This window comes from Mytilus californianus, unplaced genomic scaffold (genome assembly GCF_021869535.1).
Source record: "Mytilus californianus isolate M0D057914Y unplaced genomic scaffold, xbMytCali1.0.p SCAF_3, whole genome shotgun sequence".
Classification (NCBI taxonomy): Eukaryota; Metazoa; Mollusca; class Bivalvia; order Mytilida; family Mytilidae; genus Mytilus; species Mytilus californianus.
In genome coordinates, this window is record NW_026262679.1 from 17,471,692 (window position 1) to 17,499,666 (window position 27,975).

Consider the following 27,975-nt stretch of genomic DNA (forward strand, 5'->3'; position numbering starts at 1 on the left):
GTATGTTGACGAGTTTAACATACATTACAATTCTTTTTATGTTCCCTTTGATCATATTGTAACTCAAGATTTCAAGTATCAATACATCGTTGGTCCTCTTTTTTATTTGGTTTAAGCGGTTGATTGTAAAGATAAATCCAAAACAATGCTTTGGACGTACAAAATTATAAAATGTTATTTTCATTTGACATATATCTTTATATATATTGTTAATTTAAGTTATTGTATTTTCAAATAGTTTAAATCATTACCAATTATAATTCTGTTCATTAATTTTCATGTTTAAGGTATTGCCAGATTACCATTATCATATAATGAAAGTTATCAATATCATAACGTTATTTTTATTATACTTCATGTTAAAATGCCATATTTCGATTGGCTAATACGAGGGTGTTAATTTACTCTATCACATGGCTGAGCGGGTGACAATTTTTTTTAATGTCACCCTCTCGTCCAGACCAATCAAAAATCGATAATTTAAAGGACAATGAATTGAATTTACATCAAGTAATTAAATACAATGCTTAAGTTCTACGTTTTGGCTCAGATTTTATTATTTGACTGTCAAAATAAAAAAATAAAACATCTTGCCTCACTATTTTTGTTTTTTTTTAAATACCCGTAACGTTGTTATGTACGTGACGTCATAGAAAATACTTTTACAATAAAATTAATCTGTAAATGACAATAATGATAGGACAATCAGTATAATAAATTAAATAACACATAGCTGAGAGGGTGATAGAGCAGATTGGTACCCCTCGAAAAAGCATTGTCAACCTTGGCTTCGCCGCGGTTGACAATGTTTTCTCGGGGTAACAATCTGCTCTATCACTCTCTCAGCTATGTGTTATTTATATAATGACTGTGGTTACAATGTAATATTAAGCTTCAAAATAAACAGTGAGCAAAACGAGAAGATAGTATGTTTATTGTTTTTCTTCTTGGATATCTCTTGTTCTATCTGTAAAACAAAACAAAACTATTCAACGATATTCATTGGTTATCAATAACTAATGACGTATATCTATGATCATTCCAATAACAAATTATAAAAAAGGTATATGTATAAGTATGTTTAAATCGAAATTTCATATAATGTTGTGTTTTTCAAACCAATTGTATTGCCATGTAGCTCAAGTATATGTGTTGTTATCGAAAAGCTTAACAGCAGTATTCAAAATGAAGATTAAGGCTGGCCAACCAAAACAAATTATTTTCATATATCGGAAATCTTGGCAACAAACATTAATTTAAAGAGGAAATACAAATTCACCGTAAATTGTTCGATATTATTTTTCACTTCCCGGTATTTAGCCACATTATCAATCAAGTATAAATTGTCGAAAAAATACAAGTATTTTTACTGATGTTCGTCGTGCTAAAGTGTAGTCACTTTCAATGCAACCACAAACCGGAGAATATGACTTGCAATTATTCAAAAGTGTAAACGCTAAAAAGCAGAACATATTTGATTATTATAAGGCATACAAATAGATAGATAACATATTGAAATTCTTGAAGATGTTTTAAAGGTACATAAGTATTTTTATTTAATGGTCAGGTTGCAATCGGGATTTCGAGTACACAGTATTCTTAAGCTTAAAATTTAAAAGCTCTTAATGGAAAAATTCCTCTCTTTATTTAGAGCAAGCTGTAAACGATCTCACAAGTTTGTTGATATATCACATTCTTCATTTCCAGCGTTTATGCTTTCGTAACTAAACTTTTATTCTAGTTAATTCAGTTATCAATATACATTAATATTCAAAAAAATGGAAGAGGTTTAACACCACAATAACAATAATGTCCAAAAGTTAACCGAGGTATAATATAGCAATTTGATCACTTGGAGGTATCCCATCCGGCGTTATTCGTATGACAAAGAGTTGCGTCGGTTTATCTGTGGGTGGATAAATACATAGACACGTACAGTCGGAATTGGAATGCTATTTCGATTTTTCTTGGCAGTCCAAATTGCCAATTCTTTATACTGGTCAACAAGACTTACTGAATCTACACAATATACCTATCGGTTGTACTGTTTATTTGATATCTCGTCCTGAGTCGGTATGTATTATTTGCCAAAGAATGTTGAACAGGAAACAATCAACCAAATAAATGTTATTGCGTAATATATCCAATTTAGACATATGAGGCAAATCAATGAATTAATCGTCACATGCCAAAGAGTTGCGCCAATGAACTTACTAGCAAACTCTACATTTGACGTTTTCATAGCTGCTAATTATTAATCTCACCTATTCGTTGAACAGGAACTATGCTTTTGTCCGTTTGGTTTTCTTGAACCATCTTTGAAAACAGTACAACATGACTGAAATTACATATATAATAATAATCTAAAACATCTATAAACTATACATGTCGTTCCTTACCACACATTCATTGCAAGTATTTAAAAGAATATTTTGTTTTGTGATATTTCTATATCTATACTCATTGCTGTGTTGATGTATAGTATTTTTATGTTTATTTGTATATATCAGTCTTCTTTATAAATTGTTTCGGCGTGATATTTTTTTCTTGGTTTTTGAAGCTAATTTAATCGATGTCTCTTCGAATCGTTAATTGTAGCACAAGGCCAGTATCAAACAAAAAATTGAGAATGGAAATGGGGAATATGTCAAAGAGACAACAACCCGACCAAAGAGCAGAAAACAGCCCAAGGCCACCAATGGGTCTTCAGCACAGCGAGAAAATTCCGCACCGGAAGCGGGCTTCAGCTGGCCCTAAACAAAAATGTGTACAAGTTCAGGGAAAATGGACGTCATACTAAACTCCAAAACTTATAATTGAACTAAAATTAAAAATCATACATGCCTAGTTGAACACAAATATAAACAGTAAAAGATTAGGTAAATTAAAAACAAGAAAAAATAAGTCGAACTATGATAAGGACGAAAAATTAGGTCGGTACTTACACTGTTTTGTCTATATCTACAATACATTTTCCATTTGGTTTTCTGTTGTAAGCACGTTCTATCTTTACATTGGTTTCTTCATCATAAGACTCCCATTGTTCATTAATGTTCTGATACTGCCAGACTGACGTCACTGGTTTCGCTGTGGAGGTATAGTGTATAGTTAATTATGGGTAATTATCAAAACTTTTGTTATCATTCTTTTCATTTCCACTTATAACGTTCTGATTACCTGTCAGTAACAAATATACAAATCTGCTTACCCTTCCGGATAACCTGAGATCATCTCCGGATTTTGGTGGGGTCCGTTTTGCTCAGTCTCTGTTTTCTATGTTTTGGTTTGTGTATTATTGTTTGTTTTTTCTTCGTTTTTAATACCATAGCATTGTCAGTTTGTTTTTGACTTATGAGTGGTATTTTTCGCCTATTTTACCTTTTATTATCTCCTTAGTATATACATTTATTTCAAAACCCACGAACTAATACTCTAACGGTACGCAGTTGATGTTCCACTTATTCTGCGTATTTTTTGTAAGGATGACATTGAGGATTAGATACATTTCATTTTAAAATGTCCCACTTATAAAAGTCTTAGATCTTACTTTTATCAAATCTTATTATTGGAGAAATACCTTCTATGTATAAATATAAACAATTATTGAGTTCTAATAATCTTAAAGAGATATGTAATTCGGGTAAATTTATATTTCGTGCCCAAAAGTTAAGAATTAAGATCTGACATTTTGTAATATGTTTCACACTACCTTCTGCTATTCTGTCTATACTATTGTAGTTTATTTGTTGTATGACTATAAAAATAGACTATTACTGTTATAACTTACTTTTGCTAGCGTGAGAAGGTAGAATAAGAGGTAAATCTGGCGTCATATCCTGTCTGGTATTCTCCTCATCCTCTATTATATCAGGTGAACTTAATGACCGACCATGCTCACTGCATGAATAAAAGTAGGTTAGAAAATACAGGAATGTGCGTTTAGATTTTTATATTTATGCATATCAAACTAGAGTTTTTCGAGCCAAAAGCTATCTACAGAAAATGTTCTTATTAATGTTATTTATGTAATTACAAAATAAAAAAAAATATAGCAGAAAAAAAAGATAGTTTAGCAGTCGTAGAAAAAATCTAATTCTATATTTCAATGTGACATTCTTTCTTTAAGATATTTTGGGATATTTTGGTTATTATAATGCTCTTATTTACATTTAGAGAAATCTTAACCTTACATCAGTTAAAGATTATATATAAATTTGGGATCATCTTAAAGTCACTTATGATACCGAGCTGATAATTTAGTACGCTTATGCGAGTATCGTCTCATCAGTGGTACTCGAGTCAAAACGGTAGATAGGACAAATCCATTACGAAGTTAAAGAGCGTTTGAAACTGAAAATTGCAAAATATTGTGTCAAATCTGCATAAAGCCATCAATCTCTGGCTGTAGAAAAACCATAGAATTTGCCTGTAACGTTTTATTAACAATACATAAACAGAAAAGGATCGTATGAATGATATTAAATGTCGGTACCGAAATCCTGACTACTTGGCTGGTGATAGAACCCTCGGTTACTCAACTTAAATAAGCAGCTAGCAAGAATGACTTCACAACACACATTGAACAAATCATGGACGACAATAACAATATGAAGAGCATAACTGACACGTAAATAGTAGTTACTTAAAATAACCCTTAGAATGTCTTGAAAAAAAACAAAAAGAGTCTTTAAGTTGAATAAAAGATGTCATGAGCCCGGAAATTTATATACGATCCGGGTAAACTTATCAATCCTTCAAATAAACTTATTCTAAAGGTTACCAATTCAACACTGTAATTAGATCTTTGAATATTGTTTTATTGGTATAAATATTGATTTTATTATCAGTAAATTAAAATGATACGAATAGTTTTGCTATACACATATGCACTTTAACGGTACTACAATCTGTCGATCGTTTGGCATTTTGGCATTGCACAAGGTCATGTTTTTCTCTTACTGTTAATGACGTCTTTACACTAAATTTATTGGATGTTGGATGTGTACTGATTGATATTTTAGTCTGGGATACATGATTTTTTTTATTAGTTATTGGCTTTGAACTAGCTGTCAGTAACTGCGAGTACTCTCAGATCTGTACTTAGTGTCCTTTTTGTTGTTAGGGAAAAAGGATGGGTAAATACCCTGCCACGTCCGGTTTGTGTTTATGTTTGATATTTTTCTGCTTTGTATCAATCTGATGAGTTAAGCCTTTTTCATCTGATTTTTATAGTTTGTTCTTATGTTGTACTGTTATACCACTGTACCACATTAGTGTGTGTGTGTGGGGGGGGGGGGGGGGGGTTGAGCGCTCACAAACATGTTTAACCCCGCCACATTCTTTATGTGCATGTCCAAAGTCAGGAGCCTGTAGTTCAGTGGTTGTCGTTAGTTCATGTCTGTCAAATTTGTTTTTCGTTAATTGTTTTGTTATACATTAGGCCGTTAGTTTTCTCAATTGAATTGGTTCATATTTTTTATGTCGGGGCCTTTAATAGCCGACTATACGGTATGGGTTTTTGTCATTGTTGAAGGCCGTACGGGTGCCTATAATTGCTTACATCCACTTCATTTGAATTTTGGTGGATAGTTGTCTCATTGGCAATCATACCTCATCTCCTTATTTTTATATATGTGTTTGATTATTTTGTCATTTTTTAAGTTTGCCGATATTTGTGTTTCTTTCTATGTAGTTTAATCTATCAAGATCAAGATGTAGTCTGTTACAAATTTTATCACTTTGTAATTGAATAGAAAACTGTTTTATACAAACCATACTTCCACTTCAAACAAGTTCTCACTTGCAAACTTGTATATACCAAGTCTACCTCTATCCCAATAAACCTGTAAAATATGCATTTCAATTTGCCTATGCAGAGTTTGGTTATATCAATTTATCGTAGCCTGGTAGCTGGGCTTCCAAAATGTAGTATATTACAAATCTTTCAACAACAAAAAAATCTCACAAAACAGGATGTACTGTTTGCTTCCAAAATATCGCATGTGAACTTGAATTTTGTTTTGTAAATGGCTGTGAAATAAACAATTAAAATAAAAAAAACTTGGACATTTCTGGATAACACAAAACCTGACCTCATTTTCACAGAAATAAAGAAATGTACAAGTTTTTGATACTAAAAGCCATCATACAACAATTTCTAAGTTTACATACAACATTTTGGAAGCAAACTTTACAAACAATTGAGATTGACAATTTAGTAACATGTCTTATTTTAAATGTTTTGATTGGTCTAAATGTATGATATTTTGGAATATCAGAGATGTCCTCCCGCCAAGCCGATTTGTGTGAAAAAGTAGTTTTAGCAACAACAAAAATGCATGTACGACATTTTGGAAGCCCAAAGACGTTATATTGTACACTGTTATATTAATATGTATTCAGATACATGATTTGTTTCCATACTTTAGCTGCATTTGTTCAATTTGGTCGGTTACTATTTTACTCTTCAACTTTGTACTTGTTTGGCTTTATAACTATTTTGAACTGAGCGTCACTGATGAGTTTAATGTAGACGAAACGCGCGTCTGGCGTATTAAATTATAATCCTGGTACCTTTGATAACTATAATTACCAAAGGAAAAATCTGAAACACTCTTCAAAGTGGAGATCCTTTAAGAAACATATATGATCCCATTTGTGACCTCCCGAAAAATATGTGTGCTACCACTAGCTAGATGACTAGTACTACAACTAAAATAAAATGGTGTCTTCATTTTTCCACCAGAGAAAGCGAGTCTGTACTGCACTTGTTAATTCCAAAATGCAACGTTTGCCAAGATTATTAACGTTATATATGACATTTTAAAAAGTATTAAAGAATATTTTATCCTTATATGACAAGCTGGGCCATACAATAATGTAATTTTCGGATTTAATATAAAAATCTAAATCTATTGCATGAAGTAGCCAAAATTTAAGAAGCCTATACACACATCAATATGGCTTTGTCGACACTCTGAATGACAGAATGACCAGAGTTTGTTATTATTGTAACATACCACAACTTTGCCGTCTGTTTCAACACGTAACACTGTTCCTCTGCTGCCTCGTCCTCCATCCTGTTCGCCGTGTTTCCAGTCTTTACCTTAATATATAACAATTGTATTTAAATACCAGTTCGTTCAATAGCTGGTACCATCCGCCCAGTGTCCCGGTACTGGCATGATTTTTTGGTAAGTTATCAGTTAATAAAGTACACCAATGTGCTAAAGTGTAAACGTTCTTATGAAAATTTCCTCCTAAATATTTTTATTGGGTCCTCTTGTTTTTATGCTCACCATTTTGTCATACTTTTAGAGTTCAAACATGTTTTGCTACCACTGGGTTGCTACCGCAACAGGTGGATTGCCAGTCCTCATATGTACCACTCTCTAAGAAGGTAGTACGCCCGTCCGGCATGATTTAATTGATACACTTTTATTATTTCAATTTCATAGATTATGTAATTGTACTTAAATATAGGGTCAGCTCCCAAATGAAATGTTGACATATGTTGGTAGGCTGCTTTTTTTTGTTCATCTTGCTTTGCAAACGTTTCATATTTCAAACTTTCGAAACTTTTTTCCTGTAGTGCTTCTGATAAAGTTTATTTCTTGTGTCAATTGCATTATTCTTATCATACAGTTTCTAAGTGTCTTTGAAAAATGTGTTTGTAAGGTTTACAATATCGTCCTTTAAATCTCAGCTCCACCTACAATCAACATTTATTTTGGTGTGTTTTCAAAAAAACAATAATAAAACACAGAAATGTTCCTTTTTATCGTAGTCGTTCTTGATTTTAAACTGATTTAAACATGCCGAGAACCATGAAAAAAGTATGCAATGCTTACTTTAACGGAGCAAATGACTTCAAATCCGAAATATTTGTGCGGGCATGCTGCTCAATCTAAAGTTTATGTCTTGTGTTTCTTTAATATTTTGCTTTTTCGTCTGGTTTTGTTTGTCCATAAATGTTTGATTTTTTTTTCACCTCCTTTCATTTTCGATTTGGGGCAATCAAACTTGAACTACATACGGATTCTACTTGAATACCTCTTTTAACTTTGCATCCTACACCAATCATCTCATCTATTAACCTTCTTGGTTCATTTACTGGTTTAATATCAAACACTTTGATATTTTCATCATACTGGTAACAGTTTTTGTGACCACTGTCCCATTCCACCCATATCTTACCTGAAATGAAAAAAAAGAGTCCAAGATTCTTACAAAGTAGCCATGTGCAACTTTTAGAAATTATTACTTACGGAGTAATCTGTTGTACAACACTACAATTTACAGAGATGAACATAGTAAACTTGAGAATGGAAACGGGGAATGTGTCAAAGAGACAACAACCCGACCAAACAGCAGAAAGCAGCCCCTTTCCCCGATAAATAAAAATAGACATGTTTGTGTAAATTAACACATCTTTGGTCATGATCTTTTATAGAAATGTACCTGAAATATATTAGATAGGTAAATATTGTGATGTTGTGATATGATAATGTAAAATCTTATCTTTTTTATTTGATTGCTACAACACTATCATAAAACACACGATGATAAATAAATGATTGAATGCACAAACCATCTTCATCATCCCCGATAACTGTTCCCGCCATATTTGAATCTTGATTTCTCCAGTGCCAATTTGGTCCGCGTCGAACACGTGTTCCTAATTGTACTGCTGTCCATTTAGTTTGCTTGAAGTACCCACTGTACTGTGTTAAAGGATCAAGTAAGTGCATAACATTGTCTGTTACGTCATCCTGTTCAAATGAAAACTAATGTAAGTTCTTGCTAAAAAGGTATCAACCAAACATTAAAAAAAAACGAACTGAAAGGTAAATCTAAAAAGGGGAAGTCATTCAATGAAGACTGAACACATCAAACGTTAGACTTTGTCAACTTAAAATGAACTTACGATAATGTCACAGATTGTCATAAAATTTTGCATACACCTTTGGATCGTTGAACTGTATATGAATATCGAAAAAAAGAATGCCTTTATCTCTGAAATATTATTGATTGAATTCTTTCAAAATAAATTTTTACTACATAGACTTTTGTCTTAAAAAACTATATGTTGTTGGTACAGAAATTTCCGTTTTAATGATGTAAAATAATTATAGGGTCACCGACTTCGTTTTTACGGTATACATCAATCAAAGTGGTGTACTAGGTGAAAAAATACCAAAAAAAAAAACGTAGAAATAATCGTAACGTCATCGCGTTGTAGACCGTAAAACGTTTTTCACTTCCTACACGATAACGGAATGGTTAATACACAAAAAACGAAGTCGGTGACCATATCATTATTTTATAGAATTAAAACGGAAATCTATGTATTAAAAATTGAAAATTTGATGATTTTAAGGTAAATTTATGAACGTTTTTCGTCGATTTCATGTGCTTCCTATACAAATGTTCACCTATTATGAAAGAATTCAATCAGTTATATTTCAGAAAATAAAAGAGATAAAGGTATTATTTTTCGATTTTCAGATATAAATCAACGAGCCCAAGTTATATGCAAAATTTTTACCAAAATCTCTGACATAGACCATACTGTTCCTTGACATAAAAATAAGGTTGCCAATTCATATTCCAGATAAATAAGCAAAAACTTATCCTGTTTATCATGTTTCTATATTATCTGGCAATGTAATAATTCAAAACATTAGTATTTCATACCATTAGAACATTTTTACATTGAAGTCGTTAATAACATTAATGGTACCGATTTTACTGCACCAAATGCGCATTTCAACAATGCATGTCGTTTCAGTGATGCTCGATGCCAAAATATTTGAATATCCATAATCTAATACAAACGTTGAAGATTGAAAAACTGATCAAGCCAGAAAGGACCTTAAGTAGGTAACAAATTATATGTATCGCTCTATTGCGCTTATAAATAATCTTTCCTTATTTTCGAACAAAGGTGAACAAAATTGCGTAATTGCATAATATATGTACTTAGAGTGTCTATATTTTGCCGAAGATACACAGTCAATCTTTTAAATTCATCTAGTAGTTCCTGCAAACGGTCAACCGACAGAAGAATATCTGAATTTTTTGGTGTAGCCAACGAACATTCGTGCCACTCGTTATATCGAAAAACGAAACTGTAAATAATCGCGTGTAACAAATTATAAAAATTATAATGCTAACCATCATTTGTTTTTTAACCTTTTTTCATTATTTTTTAACTGTTTGTCTAAGCTGATGTTGTTTGCGCAGAAGAAGCCCCTATCCGTGTTTTTCTTCTGTACTCCGCTTGTTTTGATGGCCACGCCGTTCTTGTAAATGCTTTATCACGGTGTCTTAGTTTGAACAAAGTGGCTAAATATCGAGAGCATAGGTATAAGGAATACTTTTAAATACAATGTTTTGTTTAACAAATATGAGGAGAAATGATATTGGGACTTGTCCAGTACTTTTGTGGCAACGAATGTATTCATAAGGCAGAAAATTCATAATGGGAATTCCTTTGAGGGTTGAGCGTTGTTGGCATATTGAATGACTATATTAAGTGCCTGTTCTGGTTTATTCAATTTCATGTCATCGTCGTCAATTAACAAGCAACAAGAGAAAGGTTAGTTAAAAAAACGACTGCGAATTTGATATTCTTATTTGCCAGTAAAGGCGTTTGCATAGGACAGAGCTATATTCGTTCCAATTGTTGTTCTGTTTAATTATAGATACTTTTCATCATTGGATATGAATTTATTTCATTTCAATGCCAAGACAGACTAAACCTTCAGTTTGTGGTTCCAAAGTTCTACGCGAATCCAAGATATGTATACAATATCCCTTACTGTTTTCACTGGAAATTTTATTGCTTTCGTATTTTTGTACTTTATTTGGCCTTATTTACTCCTTTATTTTTTTTTAATCGAGCGTCACTGATGAGTCTTTTGTTAACGAAACGCGCGTATGGCATACGAAACTCCGTGAATCTATGATGTGTTTATTGGTACCGAAATAGGTATCATTATCTTTCAGTATCCCACTTCTCTCTATATATAAATACATTTTGCGTTTGAGTAATATGTTTTCCTATATCGATACATGTGTAAAAATTAAAAACTCAAATAACTGAAGTCATAATATATCATTTTCTCAAAGCAAACTTTTGAACTGAGATGCATTACTTACAAAATCATCAAAATCCTGGAGAGTTGCCGAACGTACGACTGTTTTAACACTATTTCTGTCAATATCTGTTGCGGTCTCCAACTGGTTTGCAATTTCTGATGCGTGGTACTGGAATATATACGAGGCATAAATGACCAACCAACAATTAAATGGCAGAACATGCGAATAGAAATTTAGTTTTAGCTTATAATTTTCATAGATTAAATAATATTCCATCAGCTTTTGTTGAATTCGAGATAAAAACAAAATTAAAGAAATAGAATAAAAAGAAATAAAATATTCTCTATTGCCGTGAAAAAAAGTATATATACCTTACTTCTGAAATATCAAGAGAAGGTTCTATGCACAATGGAGAAAGCTAGACTAAGTGAAGTATACATAACAAAAAACTAATATAAATAAATATATCTACGTAACGCATCGGTAGTGGTTGACTTCTAGTCCTCGAGTGTATCAATAGTCAGCGCTTTTGTACTGACATGATTTAATTTATAACATACCTTTATTAAATTCACCGTTGATTAATTTCAAACTTATCTAAAATGTAAGGTTCGATCTCACTCAGGCAAAGTTGGCCTTTAAAAGATTTGGCTATTCTTTTTATGTTCCCTTTGATCTTAATCCCATCACTTGTTCATAAATTTATACATCATTGTCTACCACATTTTCGGGTTTGAACGTTCCTAAATCCAGAAAAACGCTTCGAAAGCACCACATTTATAAAGTGTAAATGTCATTATTAAGCACTGAGTCGATAACTGATGGACTGTTAACACTCTAGGGTATAATTAGGTTAGTATGCATTGCGTCGGTACTGACATGGTTTATAACATACTGTTCTCACATTCACCAATGATAAATGTACACATTATAACGAAACTACCTTTTCAACTGCCTCTTGTAAGTTGACCTTAGAAGGATTTGTCTTTCTTTTTAGATACGTTTTGGTCATATAACTCCATGCGTACTTATACATTATATGCTTTTGAATTTTCGGGTTTGAGCATTCGTCGTGAAAGTAAAATATGACAGTGCTTCGGATGCACCAAATTTACAAAACGCTATTTTTATTGTCGGATAATAATGGCCAAAGCAGAAACCACAACTTTGATGCAGACATTTAAACGTTTCGGGGTGGTGTTAAGCGGATTCAACGTACTAATAATCGCATGATTCTTGTTGAATAAATGCCACGCTTACTCTTCATTTTTTTCTGTATATAATAATATTCTTATACATGTATTTATACGTATTGCATTTTTAAACGATTGTAACATGCAAAGTATATCAACCTGAGTTGATAATATAATATTACAAAATGATGTAATTGACGTTATCTTTAAAAGCGATTCGTCAGATTTGCCTATATGAAACAAAAAGGTGAAATACAAACTAGAGTCTGTGTATTTTTGCAGATACGATAAATCTGTTCAGCCGGTACCATTTTCCCACATGTTTTAGTAACTATCCTGCTCAATATCTGAAATTAATCAAATTGTAAGTTTTGTTGTGCTACTAAGCTTTTACACCTAAAATGGTATTTTTTTAATTTTTACCACAAATATACAGAGATTTATTGTGGAATTATGTTTTATTTGAAGGAATTTCATAAAACAATGGTGTATCAAACTAAGATTGTAATAATATTATCATTGGTATTTCCCTTTTATCTCTTTTTTAAGTATAATAGCAAAAAGCTTGTAGAATGTATTTTAGCTTATTTTATTCTTATTAACTTCGATTCCCTGATTTACAGGTTCAAACACTTCGGTACCTTTCTTCTTCTGTTCAGCAAGTTTATTTCTGGCATCGCACAAGATTTATTTTTTCACGCCTGTCATTGTTGTAAGAAATCTCAGTTGAAGTACAGCAATGATATAAAATGCATGTATAATTTCTATTCTAGATAATTAAGCAATTTGTAAAGGGTTGAGGAGTTCTGACGTATCTGTTTAATCTATTCACTATCTAATTGTTCTCCTGTTTCTGATTTATTAAGCTTCAAAACCCTTCCGCATGAGGCTTTCATATAAAGATAAATCTTAAAAGGCTCCGTAAATAACATGTATTAATTTCAAATCAGACTTTTTAAAACGGATCAGCGTCTTTGCCTTTTCATAACGTTCTACCTTCTGGAACGATGAGGATAGATCCACGATATATAAACACTTTATTTTATACTTTCGAAAGATCAGAAGCAATAATTAATAAATTTGATAATGATTATAATTGGACAAAATGAGTGCGGTAATTGCGTGCTCTGTATTATCATTTAAACCAAGACGTGTTAAATACTATTCAAGATACCCATTTTACAACTTGCATCATATCATAAATGAAAAAAAAAATAACTCATATCTATATGTTGATCAATTGTCAGGAAATGTGTTGCAGCTTATCTGAACTGTTATTCCTGAAAACTTACATCTGTGTTTGCTGATCCGATTGGAACACAGAATATTCTTATACCTCGCCCTGCAATATCATTCACTACTCTGTGTAATTCTTTGTCTCTGTCTAAATTAGTCTGAAATGAACAACAATGGAAGCCCGTTTCAGTTTTAACATATTGAACAGAATCAAGCCTGAAGGAAGCATGACCCCGCACAACTGTTTTTACAAAGCATGTTGTTTATAGTAGTATGAGATTTTCACTCCCACAATTATGAGCCCTTAAGCCATCGTTAATATCATTTTTTTCCCATTCATAGGTACACACAGAAAAATATGAGATTACAATGAATCAGTACAGCATGAATACAAACTGAGTAAAGCAACATGTGTAACGATTGGTAATATCTATGGATTCTCCTTGGGCTATAATATGCATTAATCCTTTTGCAAAAATTTCATTTTGCACGCGACGACTAAGAAGGTTTTCAGATTGAAATGAACAAAAGTACTGCTTTTCGGAGAAAATGTTACATCAGTGAAAACATTATCGTAAAATGAGTAAACGTCTCGCTAAATTATCTTATCATAAAGCTATTTTCAAAGCGTACAAACGCAAATCATTCTTCTCTTAAAACTTGATGCATTTTTTATTGACATAAGTTAATAATACTGAAACAAAGCCTTTGAATTGTGATAATTTTGTTAAGCTTCTGCAGAGCTTGGTTTTTGTTGGAATGAAAAATTATAAACTATGACATTCCAAGTATCTAGGCTAGTTATTTCAAAATACAAGTTGCCCACTATTGTCGTCGAAAAATGCCTATACCAAGTCAGAAATATGGCAGTTGTTTTTCACTTGTTCCTTTGATAGGTAGTGTTTGATGTTGTCAGTTTTTTATGGACTTCTCCTTTTTGAATTTGCCATGGAGTTCGGTATTTTGTTATACTTTTTTGCAAGCATTGTAATGGTTAAGCTGTTTTTTTATTTATTTATTAATCTCATTTCATATCATGATTCTTTTTTCATGTTATTCTTGTTATTTGCTGTCTAGATGGTACGACACGGTTGAGAGTCTCCGCCAGCAAACAAATCCTGGACGAAACTCGATTTGTATGTCATTATACATAATTGTACCAATTATCAGTTATAGATCAACAACAGACATTACAAAATAGTCCAGACAAGAACAGTTTTTGAAGGGCAGTAATTTTGGTAAAATTATGATGAACGGAACCAAATACAAACTCGATCTGTAAGTCATTAATAATCCCTAATGTACAGTACAAAAATAAGACCAATATCTCCTGTCATAAAGAAACATGTACGACAACTGTTCAATTTGAAGAGGACGGAAGGATGCAATGATGGACAAGGGTAACATAATATGCCCAGCCACATTATTGAAAACCGTATGTTGCCCTCTTAATGTCTTTTGGTTATATTCGTCGTTGTGTTGCTGTCTTTATGACGTATAACCCATGTCTCATTTTAATCATTAACTATGTTTTGTTTATTGTCTACTATATAAGCCTACTAGATTGAATTGTTCTAAGGTACCAACATATGGTGCTTTTAAAGTAGGTGGTGTTTTTTGTCTTTAATCTTTTATTGATAATGACTGTAAATGATTGGTCTAGATTTTACTGAAAATTAGCAAGTGACACTTTTCATTTAGTCTCCTGTAACATTTCTTTTTACAAAAATTGCAAACCAAAAACATGTTTTGGCCCATAGCAAAGAACTTTGACGAGTTATACTGTAAATAATTAAGAGAATACATTGAGCACAAAAGAAAAAGAATTCAAAACAAATAAAACCCATTTTGTTTTAGATATTAGCGGTTACAGTAGTTGACGGATGTTCAATATCATAAATCAAATCAGGAGATTCAAATCAAGATCAAAAACAAAAACTGGGGCAATTCCATTAACTCCAATATGGATTGAGACTGCTATGCAGGCAGAACCCGCTATGTGAATCCACACTCAGTAAAAATATCACAATCAAGAATAGGACGTAATAGGTAAATTTATAGATCAGACAACTTTTATGCTATCTAGAGAACTAAGACCGAAAAACATTTTGCTAGTAAATTGAGACAAAGCCACATGATAATTGTCAACTATATGTAATGATGACTGTAAAACTTTTTTAAGGTCTTTTTCAGACGGGTTTCTTCATAAATCTGTTGGATTGGTTTTTCGTCAGGTGCAGATCCCTCTAAATGAATTAGTGTGGAAACCTTTTTCCAACGTGGCATCCTCTACATTTATTTTATAATTTTAATGATAAATTTGTGAGTTGACAAACGAAAGCTAGATACTCTTGTTGTTTGCCACAAATGAAGGATTTATGGGTAGAACATTATTGAAACATACCAGTAAAGATGATACTGCTAATGCACTACTAACGCATCCATCCTCTTCATTTAGAGCTTCCATACGAGTAGGCATCCCATCTGTTATCAGAATAATAAACGGCTTGAAGTCGTGATGAACAATATGTGTGGTACCACCTTCGATATAAAAAGGAATATGTTAGAAATTAATGTAAATCTTAAAAAGTAAATATTAAGTATGCGTCAAAACCCGTAATTCTGACAAAATCTGCATCTCAAGTTGACCTAAATTTGTTTTGACTATTCATCTTATGTCCTTTTTGGTTATATTTGCCCATATATGTAAACATATTTGCCATACAACGTATGATGGCGTAGACTGAGAGCGGCCTCGTTGACACGTTGCTGGTTTATTGCAACGCAACGTAGGGAAGCCATTGCCAAATAAGAATGCTATTCAATCTTTCTAGAAACCAAACTGATAGTTATTTGAATATTTATTTCCATTGGCATGTAAATTACCTATTCAACATAGATGTGCTTGCTGTCTTTGCTGCAACAACTCGTAAATATTAGTTCTTCTTCTGACAGCCGAGGTAACGGACACAGTTTTTGAAGTTTAAGTCTCAACCGTCTGATTGCAAATCCCGCAGATAAATTGATATAAAAATGCAAGTGCAAAGAAACGTAAAGTCTAACATTATTGAGCGGAATTAAGAGAAAGTGTTTATATAGTAAACTCTCTGTATGCCTGAAATATACAGTGGAGGCACACAATATATATCGCACGATTACAAATCTAAGGCTCTGATGGTCTAACACAGAATGGCAAAACACTGGATAATGGAAGGTATAAGAATATGATATGTTAACATGCGAATTATCCGGAGAACTCTTGTGATGAAACATTATCATTCCCGTATTCACAAATAATAATTATAAACAAAACCCAAACGCAGTTAATCATATACAGATTTCTTTCATGAACAAACTTACAGTGAGTTAATCCAGACATTGCCATCAGAAGTCCAGCTGTTAAAGGGGATGGACCACCAGCTTTTAATTTTCCTAAAATAAAATTGATAAGAATCACAATTATATCAATAAAGTAACTCATAAACGTACACCAACAGACAAATTCACATATCGCCATATAGAAATCAACATAGTTTGAAAACCAGTGTTATCTATGAGAGATGCAAAAAATATTTTCTATCGTTTTAGTCATCACAACTTTCTTTCGATTTCTGGAACATTTACGACTGTAGTGAATGCTAACAGTATTCACCTCATATGTTGAAGGTGTTACATAGTTACGTTTTTCATTTTGTAGTTCTGGAAAAGTTTATACCAATATTATTCTCAAGACCTTCTTCCACTTTTTCTATAGTGAATCTGAGATATAAGATTCATGATCTTAAAATATCAAATGTTTTGATAACTGCAGATGCTTGCTTGTAAATTATATCTGAATAAAAGTAATTAATAAGGGAACACAAAAGTTTTCGGTAACATTTTCATGTTTAAAATTGTTTACTTCAATCTGTTACCATTGTCTGAGTTATGTTTGAATTTTTATTTCGATTATCGTTTAAGATATATTCTCCTTTTGAAAATAAATACATGTAAGAGTAACTAAGGAAAACATTCAAAGTGTGTCTGGTGTAAGTCTTTTTTTTTATGGATAACTAAGACATCTAAAAACTTGTGCTGTCAAAAATGTCTATGAATTACAAATCATGTAATCTTATATGAAGCTAACATTTTCCTTTAATTTCACATTGCAGTACATGTAGAATGACCTCGTACTAAATATTTCAATGTTTTGTAACTGTGTTGGATACATCAATATATCCTATTGATTAGTATAGTTTTCAACTAGAGAATGAAATGTCAGCATTTTACAATTTTCCAAATTTAACTATTGGGAGTGCTCAAATAATGCATGCATCATTTTTGTTACCTATTTCTCTCTTGATGTCGTCATAATCCGCTAGAGGCGGAAGAATCAATTTAGTTTCTGCTCCAAAACATGCTAAACCGACATTGTCCCGAAAATTGTATCTTAAACCGTCTCGATGCAGACCTGAAGTGCAGAAAGAGAAAGAAATAGCAGCATAATAAAGGATCATTTCAACCCTTGAGGTCAATGGAAATAATATATAAGTTGGCAAAGTAATCTATATTTATGAAATTTATCATCTAAACGGTGGTTTGTGTTGTTTTGATATTCAGTTCCTTTCGGTGTGACTGTCATTAATATCTTTTGGTCGTAAAATGCTTATGTTTTACAAATCTGTTATTCTATAGTTAACATGTTTTAAGTATTCATTAGTTTCATTAAACTCCTTCGCTCAGTATTGAGAAAAGATAAATAAATGTTTTATAGGTAGAATATCTTGATTCTGTTTATAATTGGGAACGCGCCGTTTGTGAGCCTTTGACATGGGTTATTTTTTTTCTTTCTATCTTTTATCATATATAGATATATATATGTACTGTATTAAACTGAAACAAAATTACAATATTTACCATCGATGTAATTTGTGGCAGTTTTAATCATTAAGTCAAATTTCTCTCCTTGCATACTCTCCGATGTGTCTAGAAGCATCATGTAGTCATGACCATGAGTACTTATTTTCTCAATATTTAACATCATTTTCATGGCAACTGTGTTAAAATAATATTATTTTTATTTAAGATATGATACTATTGTATAACATTAATGATAAATACGACGGTAGTATAGCGAATATGTCAAATATCCAGGTATACAAAACAAAGTCAAGAGTGAACTTGACTCACTAATTACAATGGCACCAGGTAAATTAACAGGGAAAGAGTTAAAAATTTCTGGTATGTATGAGGTATCCGTCAAATTCATATTATGAAGTCAGCACCAAAGCAACAGACAAAATGATACCAATGTCGGATGGACCATAATGTATTTGTAGGATCTATGGAAGAGTCAAAATTGCACTAATAAGAAGAAAACATATGTTCTATTAATAAACAAATTCATGATGGTTAACCGCAAAACTTGTGAAGTAAATCTCAGTTATTCATTCTATATATTTGCTTGAGTAGTTTTTGAGTTAATAATTATTCTCGCAAAGGATTTGGCATATCACATAAATTCAGATGCATGAACGTTATATTCAGATGGCATGTTAATATTTAAACAAGTGAAGCTGACATCATGTAAACTGGATTTGCTGTCATATATCTTGGCTTTATAATGCAAATATGATGTCCTTGTTCTGCTACTTACATAAATTAACTTAAAAACAACATTAATAGTGGAAGACTATAACAATAAACATGATAATTATCTTTCTTAATTATCATCGAACCATTTCAATTCAAACACACATAATTAACTAATCATACGGTTTACCTTCCATTTGTGACTGGGTTGCAATATGTGCCCATTCTAACAGTGAATGTACGTTCTGCTTATTGTCGTAATCTGAAAAATAACAAGAATATTGTAGACAAAGAAGAGTACCAGTAATAACTCATTTTCATTTTTTTTTTATATTTCATGTAACTGAACGGATATTCTCAAATCACTTAACGATAGTGAAAAAGACAAATTACAAAACCTATGCAATTATTGTACCTATTTACCAGTTCAGATCTCACACTACTGATCTGAAGTTTCAGAAGTAGGGTTTTTGTTTGTGTTGCTGTTGTTAATTGTGATATTTTTTATATATAGCTTATACGTTAATGGTTATGTCTACTTGTCTACTCAACACTGATGCAATGAACTTTTTAAACGCATCTTTTTATAATTTGTCCTCGATTCATCTCTATTTATCCACGTTGCAGAGGCCACCTATAGGATGTATTTGTTTATGCTATTCTCGTTCTGAACATGAATAAAATACATGCCACTGGACGCTAAAGACATCAATTAGTCAATAGGGTGTATGTGGTTTTGTTACATTGTCTTTATTTCTTATAATGGTAAAAGACACTAATATAATCACCTCTCTCTGTCATTTGTGCCATGGTCATTATTCCTTTCTGTTTACGAGCAGTTTCTTTACCGGCCTCTCTGTATGACCTTTAATTACAAAAAAACTGATTAAAAGTACACGCACACACACATATATATATATATATACATACATTGATGTAAAGTTGTTGATTACAACTAAGAAATAAATTATTATTAAAATATTAATTGTTTTTATATTTTATTCTCTGAAATTTCTTATCTAAACAAATATTAAATGATAATAAAACATTTCAAATGTTAAAGATTCAATGGTCAATAATTAATGTTATGACTGTTACAAGTCAGCCTTTAATTACCAAATATTTATCAATTTCTATTAACAACATGGAACAAAGATACAGATCAAACAGCTTCAGGTTTTTTTTCAGATTCTGTCCGTGTTGATTTTGGTTATAACATGTAGGTGAAGGTTTTTGTACTTTTCCTGCTATAATTCGGCAATATATTTTTGTTTAATCAGTTCAATATATAGCAACATGCACACTATCGCAATATAGTTTTAATCCTATTATCCTACCTTCCATCCACACCTGCAAGGACTATGTTAGGCTTTGGTTCTTCTTCTATTTGATTATCTATCTTTGGAAATAACAGCTCTCCCTGATAACACCGTTTCTTTTTGCGAAAAAACGTTCTGTTGTCTAGATTATCATTAGTTGTGCATAATCTAAACCCATATTTTGATTTCCTTTTCTCTATTTTCTTATCTACTATTTGTTCTGCTGTTTTTGATTTTACTAACGTGACTTTTGCTTTCAAAGCATCTGGAGAAGAATTTTTCGAAAACGTTGCTGTTTCTGAACGATTTGGAGGCTGTTGTACATTGACATTTGGTCTTTCATGATAATATACTGAATCTTTTGACCTCCGGTGATGCTCTTGTCTTTCCGTATATTGATATTCATCATCTGATTGTTCGGAGGACTTGTCAATAGTTGGTATATCTGAACTGTCTTCTTCTATTTGCATTGAAAAATTGTCACATTCTAAACTGTTTGATTCTATTAGCCGCAGAGTTTTTGAATTTTCTTTTGTTCTTAAATCAGCAATACTCGTAGAAACGATTTGTAGTTTCTGTGTTAGTTTTCCAACAGATTCTAATATTAATTGTAGTTTAGCTGAATTTCTTCTTTTAGTTTCATAAACATTCATCAAACGATTTTCGATTCCTGTCATAAAATATGTTTAATAGCATAACTACCATCTTTAAATAACAAGGATGCGGAAGCTACGTCAATAGACACGAACACAGTATTATGAATACACAAAATATTGACCACTTGTAGTCTTCACGTTTTATACAAATATGGATGGACAAACGAAATGATTAACTCTTAATCGGCCCAAATTCTGCCCAATAACAAAGCCTCCATCAATAAATGGATTATTGATCATAACACTAGGAGGCAACGAAACATTTACAATGACTCTCTTAGGCGAAAATGACGGTAGATCATTTTAACTGTTTCATTTAGTTTTTTGGGGATTGCTTATGTTCTAAAACATTTTATATTACTGGCTTTCCAAATTTTTGGTCACAATCTAACCTGATGAAGGCTATCCCAAAGCACGTAGTGTGCTAACGGGTATCATATCAAGTGTATTGGCTTTTTTTAATTATTATTATTAAAAAAAATTTAATTCAACAATGATGAAGTTTAGTGGTTGATAACCAGTGTATCTGTCTTCAATTAACACATGATGGCTGGTGGCGGTGGCCACGGTGTACAAAGATTCGGTTAAATCGAAGATGATGAAAAAGAATGACTGCTGAATAATGAATTATCAAAGAAAACGCATAAACCTACAAAACTCGCAGTGAATCGATGATGGCTGTCCATAGGACTCTTACTTCGAAAGCAAAAACTTACAAGCAAAAGAGAATTTATCCACAACTTTGTGTACATTACTATGAGCTCAAAGTTTAGAACATTTAATGTAAATAAACTTATCATCGTTAATGTTTTGGAGGTTTATTTGCGAAAAATTATAGTCTTGAAATCAACTTTCACTCGACTATCGGCTTAGGAAATATCCAAATAGCCGTCTTTCGTCAGAATTTCTAGGCAAATATCTCTCCATAACTTTTTATATATATGTTTAAAGTTTATAACATAGGACTAGCACATGTAGACGTAGAAAGGTAAAAAAAAGCTTAATAGATATAAAACTCTTACTCTTTTAGATTATTTTTGGATACATAAAAACACGATAAAAGTCATGTTTGGAAAGCACTCGGTACATTTATATTTAAACAACAAAATGTCGCAGCTGCATATACACAAAAGATTTAAAACGAAGTAAGCAATCACAGATATCAGATTGCGATATTCACCCAGTCGCATTTTTTGCATTAATACAAACCTCGCAATGATGTTATAGAGAAAATCCAAATAACTGTCCATTCCTGGAAAATAATGGAGCCCGTAGGGCCGACGCCCATTTTTTTCCTAAGAATGGACAGTTATTTGGACTTTCGCTAACTTAAAATACACCTTAAATATTAAAAACGAATCTTCAGATTATAACATTTTAAAGAATTTTATTTAATTTTGTAATTGTTTTCTTTTCATTTTCCCCGTGTTGTACCCAAGAATCTGCAGGCAAAATTTAAGATCAAGCTGACCACTCACTTAACGAAGTATTTATGAACAGTAGAATAATTACTATAAAAAGATCTTGAATAAAGTTCATTCAGGTTTATGTTTAAAGTTATTGCATACGCACGTGTTTCTTGTAGTGGGGTTGAAAGGATATTTATTTGTGTCTTTAAGTGGTATTTCGGGAGAGTAAAAAAACTAGTATTTATGCATATATGTTAATAGATTATGTGTGTTTTTCGTTTAATAAATATTGGATGTAGAATCGTCTGTGAAAAGTGAAATGGTACAACTAGAATGAATTTCCAAGTATGTAACACTCTAGTATATGTTATTAACTAATAACGGTGTGTTCGATTTTAATTCATATCGAAAACAAAATATGATTCTATATTTCAAACCATTTTATTCGATGAAATAAAATGAAACAAGAAAACAGTATTTCATGCACAACCCAACATTTCGTCTTTCCCTTTGCTAATTACAACGAACAAAACTTTTATGCATTTTTTTTAAAGAGCAATACAAGCAAACTGAAAGTATTTTTCATTCTTCCCTATTATCAAAAAGTAAGCAAAAAAGGTTAAGAAAAAAAAATCCGCATGGACAACTACCTTTTAATTTCATTTAAACAACTATTTCAACATTAACGCCGTTTATTTGCACTGCCGGTATAATTGTTATTTTTGCCACGGGACATATAACAACAGTGAATGAATTCGATTATGTTACGCGTTTCTGTTGAAAATTGAATAAAAACCCCGCCCAATATTTAACACAAGCCTTATTCAAATGTTATACATAACACCTCAAATTGTATTCATGAGTACTATATTTAAATTATAACAACGAACAATCAAATAAAATACCGAATACGCCATTTTGACCATTTCAGTTTCTTGGACTAATTATTCTGTTAAACCACAATATTATTGTAGAAACTATCCGAGTAATTTTTGTGTTTTAATTTATATATATATATAAATGCAACAAACGATTTTTGCTGTACGAAATCAAAATATTTCAAGGAAATGATATCTTAAACGGTAAAATTAAAATCAAACTTTATGTGAAATATATTTTTCTCTTTACTTTCATTATTGAATAATGTTATTGTGTTCAATATTACAATATAATTCACTAACTCACACACAGTTTACACATTTGATATTTTGTAGATGCACAGAAGAGGAATGGGACTCAATGGAAAATATTCGTTTTTACCCACTTGGATACTATCCGTGACAAAAATTCAGCCAAGATTTGCATCGGAAAACAAATTGTGGATTATATTGTTGAATTTTAGTGCATACGATACTATATTTTACACGATGGAATTAAGACTCGCAAATAAAAGCTGTTTGTTAATAATAAGATATTTAGTGTTCATTGTATTACTATGATCCCAATTTAAAAAAATCCAGTATCAGTCGTTTTAGTAAGATTTCATCTTCATTCAATATCGCGTTACGTCCTTTAAAATTATTCCCATGGGTGAACACTTTTTTAGAAAGTGCCCATGGAAATATCCTAAGGGCAAAACGACCGGATGAATGAAGACGAACAATAGAAAATAACTCTCCATTCCTGAAAAATAATGGAGAGTTTGAACAAAAGATGTACGTCACAGGTGTATTTTAATTTTGAATTTACAGTATATGTATTCCATTCGACGAATATCTTTCAAACTTGTGAAACGTTTTAAATTTGAAAGGTACGTGTGGATAATATATATCACTTTAGAAATTCAGCCCTCATAAATTACGTTACGTTGTCTCACCATCATTTGAAATATATTTAGTTGCAAACAGAAAGCTAAAAGAGTGATATTCCAACATGTTTACAATTGTTATGTAATAACTTAAAAGATTTACCTTCAAGTCTACTTATGTCATTCGTCACTGCAGGGCTGCTTGGAATAAGATAAAACATAATTTTTAATATGATTTAATCGATATATAGTCAGTATCTGATTGATACAAATTACAATCAAGATTTTGTTTTAAACAATTCTTGATTATATCTCAGATTTATGATGAAATTTAATTAATAACACACACACACACACAATAATTATTTGCATCTCCCTAGATTTACTGTTTCTTACTCATCAATGCAAAAATAAGCTTATGTTGATTATGTAAAACTTCATGTTGGTATCAGTAAGGTAAAAAAAGTATTAACAAAAATACCGAACTCCAAGGTAAGTTCAAAAAAGGGAAGTCCATAAAACCGTACAGAATCATAAGCGCCACTATATCAACTAACGAAACGAATGGAAAACAACCGCCATATTACTGACTTGGTACAGGCATTTCCCGAAAACAAGGGTGAGTTATACTTGGTTTTATAGCTAACTAAAACTCTCACATATGTTTTTTTTTAAAAAGATGAAGTCCATAAAATGTGACCAAATCAAACGCTCGTCTATATCAACCAACAGAACGAATGGAAAACAACTTTCAAATTCCTGACTTGGTAAAGGCATTTTTCAGACGAAAATCATAAGTTAAATTTGTTTTATAGCTAGAAAAATCCCACTTATATGACGACACAGCATATAATTTAAAACATATTCGTTAGAATTCTAACCAAATATTGATAACAATTCAAATATGAGTTTTGCATTTTGATATGCAGGTTTATGTACTATACTGTACGCTGTACTACTTTCAGGGAAACCTGGCTTTAAAACGGTTTTATATTCCGATTTGATGGCGTATTCATTTATAAGCCCTTTCGTTGTAATTCAGACATATTATGCATTTTGATTCGAGCATACCTCGAGATGGAAATTTCATATGCATGTATGGTGCAATTTAAGAATTGCACGTTTATATTAAGTCTGACATCAAAAGCAATACACAGTTTTTGGATTTCTTATATATTTTCATCTTATTGAACTAAAACAAAATTGCACTCTACATCGCTTATACTAAATCCCCTACTGCCATACGATAACACTACATTTTTTAACACATACAATTTAATATCTATCATAGAATGGGTTTCCAGCTATTTTTTTAAATTTGTAATATTCATTCCTGTTTCTGTTTCTACTCACACATGGTTCATCTTATGTGTAATCTGGCTTTGTGTTTGCTGCAGATCTTGTATAGTCTTTTGCACCGTGTGCAGCTGAAATAAAAATGAACTGTTAACGTTTTTAACATCTAAATGTATCTGTTGGTGTTTTAAACATCTTATATCGAAAACATTTGAGGATTATACATTGTAATGAACTATCTATCGCATGAACAATCAAACCATATGTCCTTATTTTGATATTGATTACAGGGTTTGTTGCTCGTGTTATGTGGGTTCAGACGAATATGTCTCGTGCTTGTGATGTATGTTCTTATAGTTTACAGTTTGTGAAAGAGCGTTTTGATTTTCATATTGTTTACATCCAGGTCAATTGGATTCTGGTAGATAGTTGTTTAATTTGAAATCGTACAACATCTTCTTATTTTTATATTCCTGTTAATCATTTCTACAAAGTTAATTGTATGAACAACGAAAATGAAACTTTGTTCTGTGATATTCTATTCTAAATAACTAAGCTATTGAACAATGTTATCCTATGGAGGCACAAAAGCCAGAAAGGATCATCTAAAATCCTACCTTTGAAGTTCAGTATATGAATTTAAATTTCAATATCTAGCACGGTGATGTGAAATGCGAGTTTCAACACTTGAATAACCAGTAAGAACTATTAATACTTTAAAATACTACGGCCAATGGATTTCTTAAAAAAAATCGGGTCATTTTGAAATTGAAATGCAACTGTTTAAAATAACATTTACGGTACCAATTTTACTGCAACAGACGCGCATTTTGACAATAAACATCTCTTCCAAAGATCGCCGCCTTACTGACAAACAAACTTGAACTCTATTTTGACGAAATCGCTTTGACCAATAACATCGATTTACAAATAAGATGGTCGAAACACATTAATGAGAGCTGATCAGGTTTTTCATAGAAGCCTATGAAATGTCGATAACTTTCAGTGAACTGGACACCAGTTCATTATTTTTGGAAAAAATATGGCTTTTTAAGGAGAGGAACTCTAATTATAAAAAGCATCCAGGACTGAGTTGCTTAAAACATTTGACCAGTGGAAAGACTGAAACCATTGAATTTGTTGCTTTAGTTTTATCTCTGTTAAAAATTTGAGCAACCAGCTCGAGCTCCAGCTTGAAAATGTATGTTATCGGTTCATTATTAATGAAATTTTAATTTTGAAAGACATTTTATTGGCCACAACAGTTTCACAACAGCAAAGATCTTTTCTGATTGACTACTTTTGAATTAAACTCGAAATTTGACTTTAACTGGTTACTTGTTCTTCACTCACCATATCAGTTACTGTCAACGCCATGACTTTATAAATAGCAAGTAAGAGGTGTATCCTTTGCCACTATTAAAAAGAGAGTAGAAAGTTATAAATATAGGACATAATGTAATATATCATAATATATAAACTGTACTCAATCAATCAATAGAGTGAACTCAAATCTTATTTTTGCAAAACATAGTGAAGATTGCAAATAGTTTCTGTTTAGATATTGCGAAATTTTGTTTTTGTCTCGGTGCAATTTCTAGATTGACATTTTGTATCTGTCTATCGTTGAAAATTACATATTAACCTCTAGATGACTTTTTTGTTGTTTATTTTTTGTTTTTATCGTTCGGTTTCTGTTATATTGTACGTGTTTACCCCCAACATCACCGTTGTGTCCTACGTTACATCTTAATAAAACACCCGGAATTAATGTGTTAAAATACAGATTATACAATAGAACAAGCAAATTTTCTTTCTAACAGATACTCTGTCTGAACACTCTTAAGCCGTCTGTTGTATACAACGCAGTTATACCAAATAAAAGAAATATGTGAATGTTAACACGAGAATATCACCAGAATACAGTGACTGATACAGGCATGATATGGATAGAGACCTTAGGCAGATGTCAGACTTAGCGTCATGCATTGCCTCTGCATTGCTCATGTACAGACGCGTCACTATTTTTTATTGTACATGTTATACGAATAATATAGTGAAGGTGAAATATCTTTTTGTTATGTTCAAATTGCAGTTATATACATATTGTGTTCCTATTGAGGGTTGATTCATATGCATAGTTATTTCTACATATTTATCGAGTGTGTTTTGAGAAAGAAGAACATACTTTCATTTCTAATTATTTTCCAGTCACATGAATAGGAGTGATAAAAATATATGTTCTAGATGTTCTTAAATAATCTAGATCAAGGCATTATAGACATACCGAAGCTTGAAACATTGCTTATAATGTACTTACATCTATTACTTTTGTGTTCCGTCATTGTTTGTGAAGAAGTTTGTACTTTCGGTTTGAATGTTCTGCTTCCTGTTCCTGATTGTTTAAATGAATACAATTTTGAATGGTTAAAAATAGAAATTATA

General features: G+C 31.7%; 1 protein-coding gene across 1 annotated transcript; it reads right to left on the minus strand.

Moving 5' to 3' along the window:
* Positions 1–89: 89 nt before the first annotated feature.
* On the minus strand, positions 90–27,927 carry LOC127734033 (uncharacterized). Its single transcript, XM_052243592.1, has 23 exons — positions 27,851–27,927; positions 26,884–26,946; positions 25,588–25,661; positions 24,398–24,432; positions 20,441–21,092; positions 19,892–19,968; positions 19,294–19,365; positions 18,429–18,566; positions 17,860–17,982; positions 16,893–16,964; positions 15,937–16,073; positions 13,589–13,690; positions 12,557–12,643; positions 11,164–11,271; positions 8,591–8,771; positions 8,053–8,196; positions 7,020–7,105; positions 5,773–5,843; positions 3,788–3,897; positions 2,946–3,087; positions 2,265–2,338; positions 865–967; positions 90–342 (listed from the first exon to the last, which is right to left on the minus strand). Exons 2-22 carry the CDS (start codon positions 26,905–26,907, stop codon positions 933–935), a joined length of 2,544 nt encoding a protein of 847 aa, XP_052099552.1. The 5' UTR covers positions 26,908–26,946; positions 27,851–27,927; the 3' UTR covers positions 90–342; positions 865–932.
* Between the last annotated feature and the right edge of the window lie 48 nt (positions 27,928–27,975).

Bases quoted from the DNA above. Each gene is read 5' to 3' on its own strand.
- LOC127734033 (XM_052243592.1), bottom strand. From the start codon at position 26,907: ATGGCGTTGACAGTAACTGATATG. The intron at 21,093-24,397 runs GTAAATCTTTTA...ATTTTATGACAG, and splicing joins TGACATAAGTAGACTTGAAG to GAATCGAAAATCGTTTGATG. The intron at 16,074-16,892 runs GTAAGTTTGTTC...TTTATATCGAAG, and splicing joins AATGTCTGGATTAACTCACT to GTGGTACCACACATATTGTT.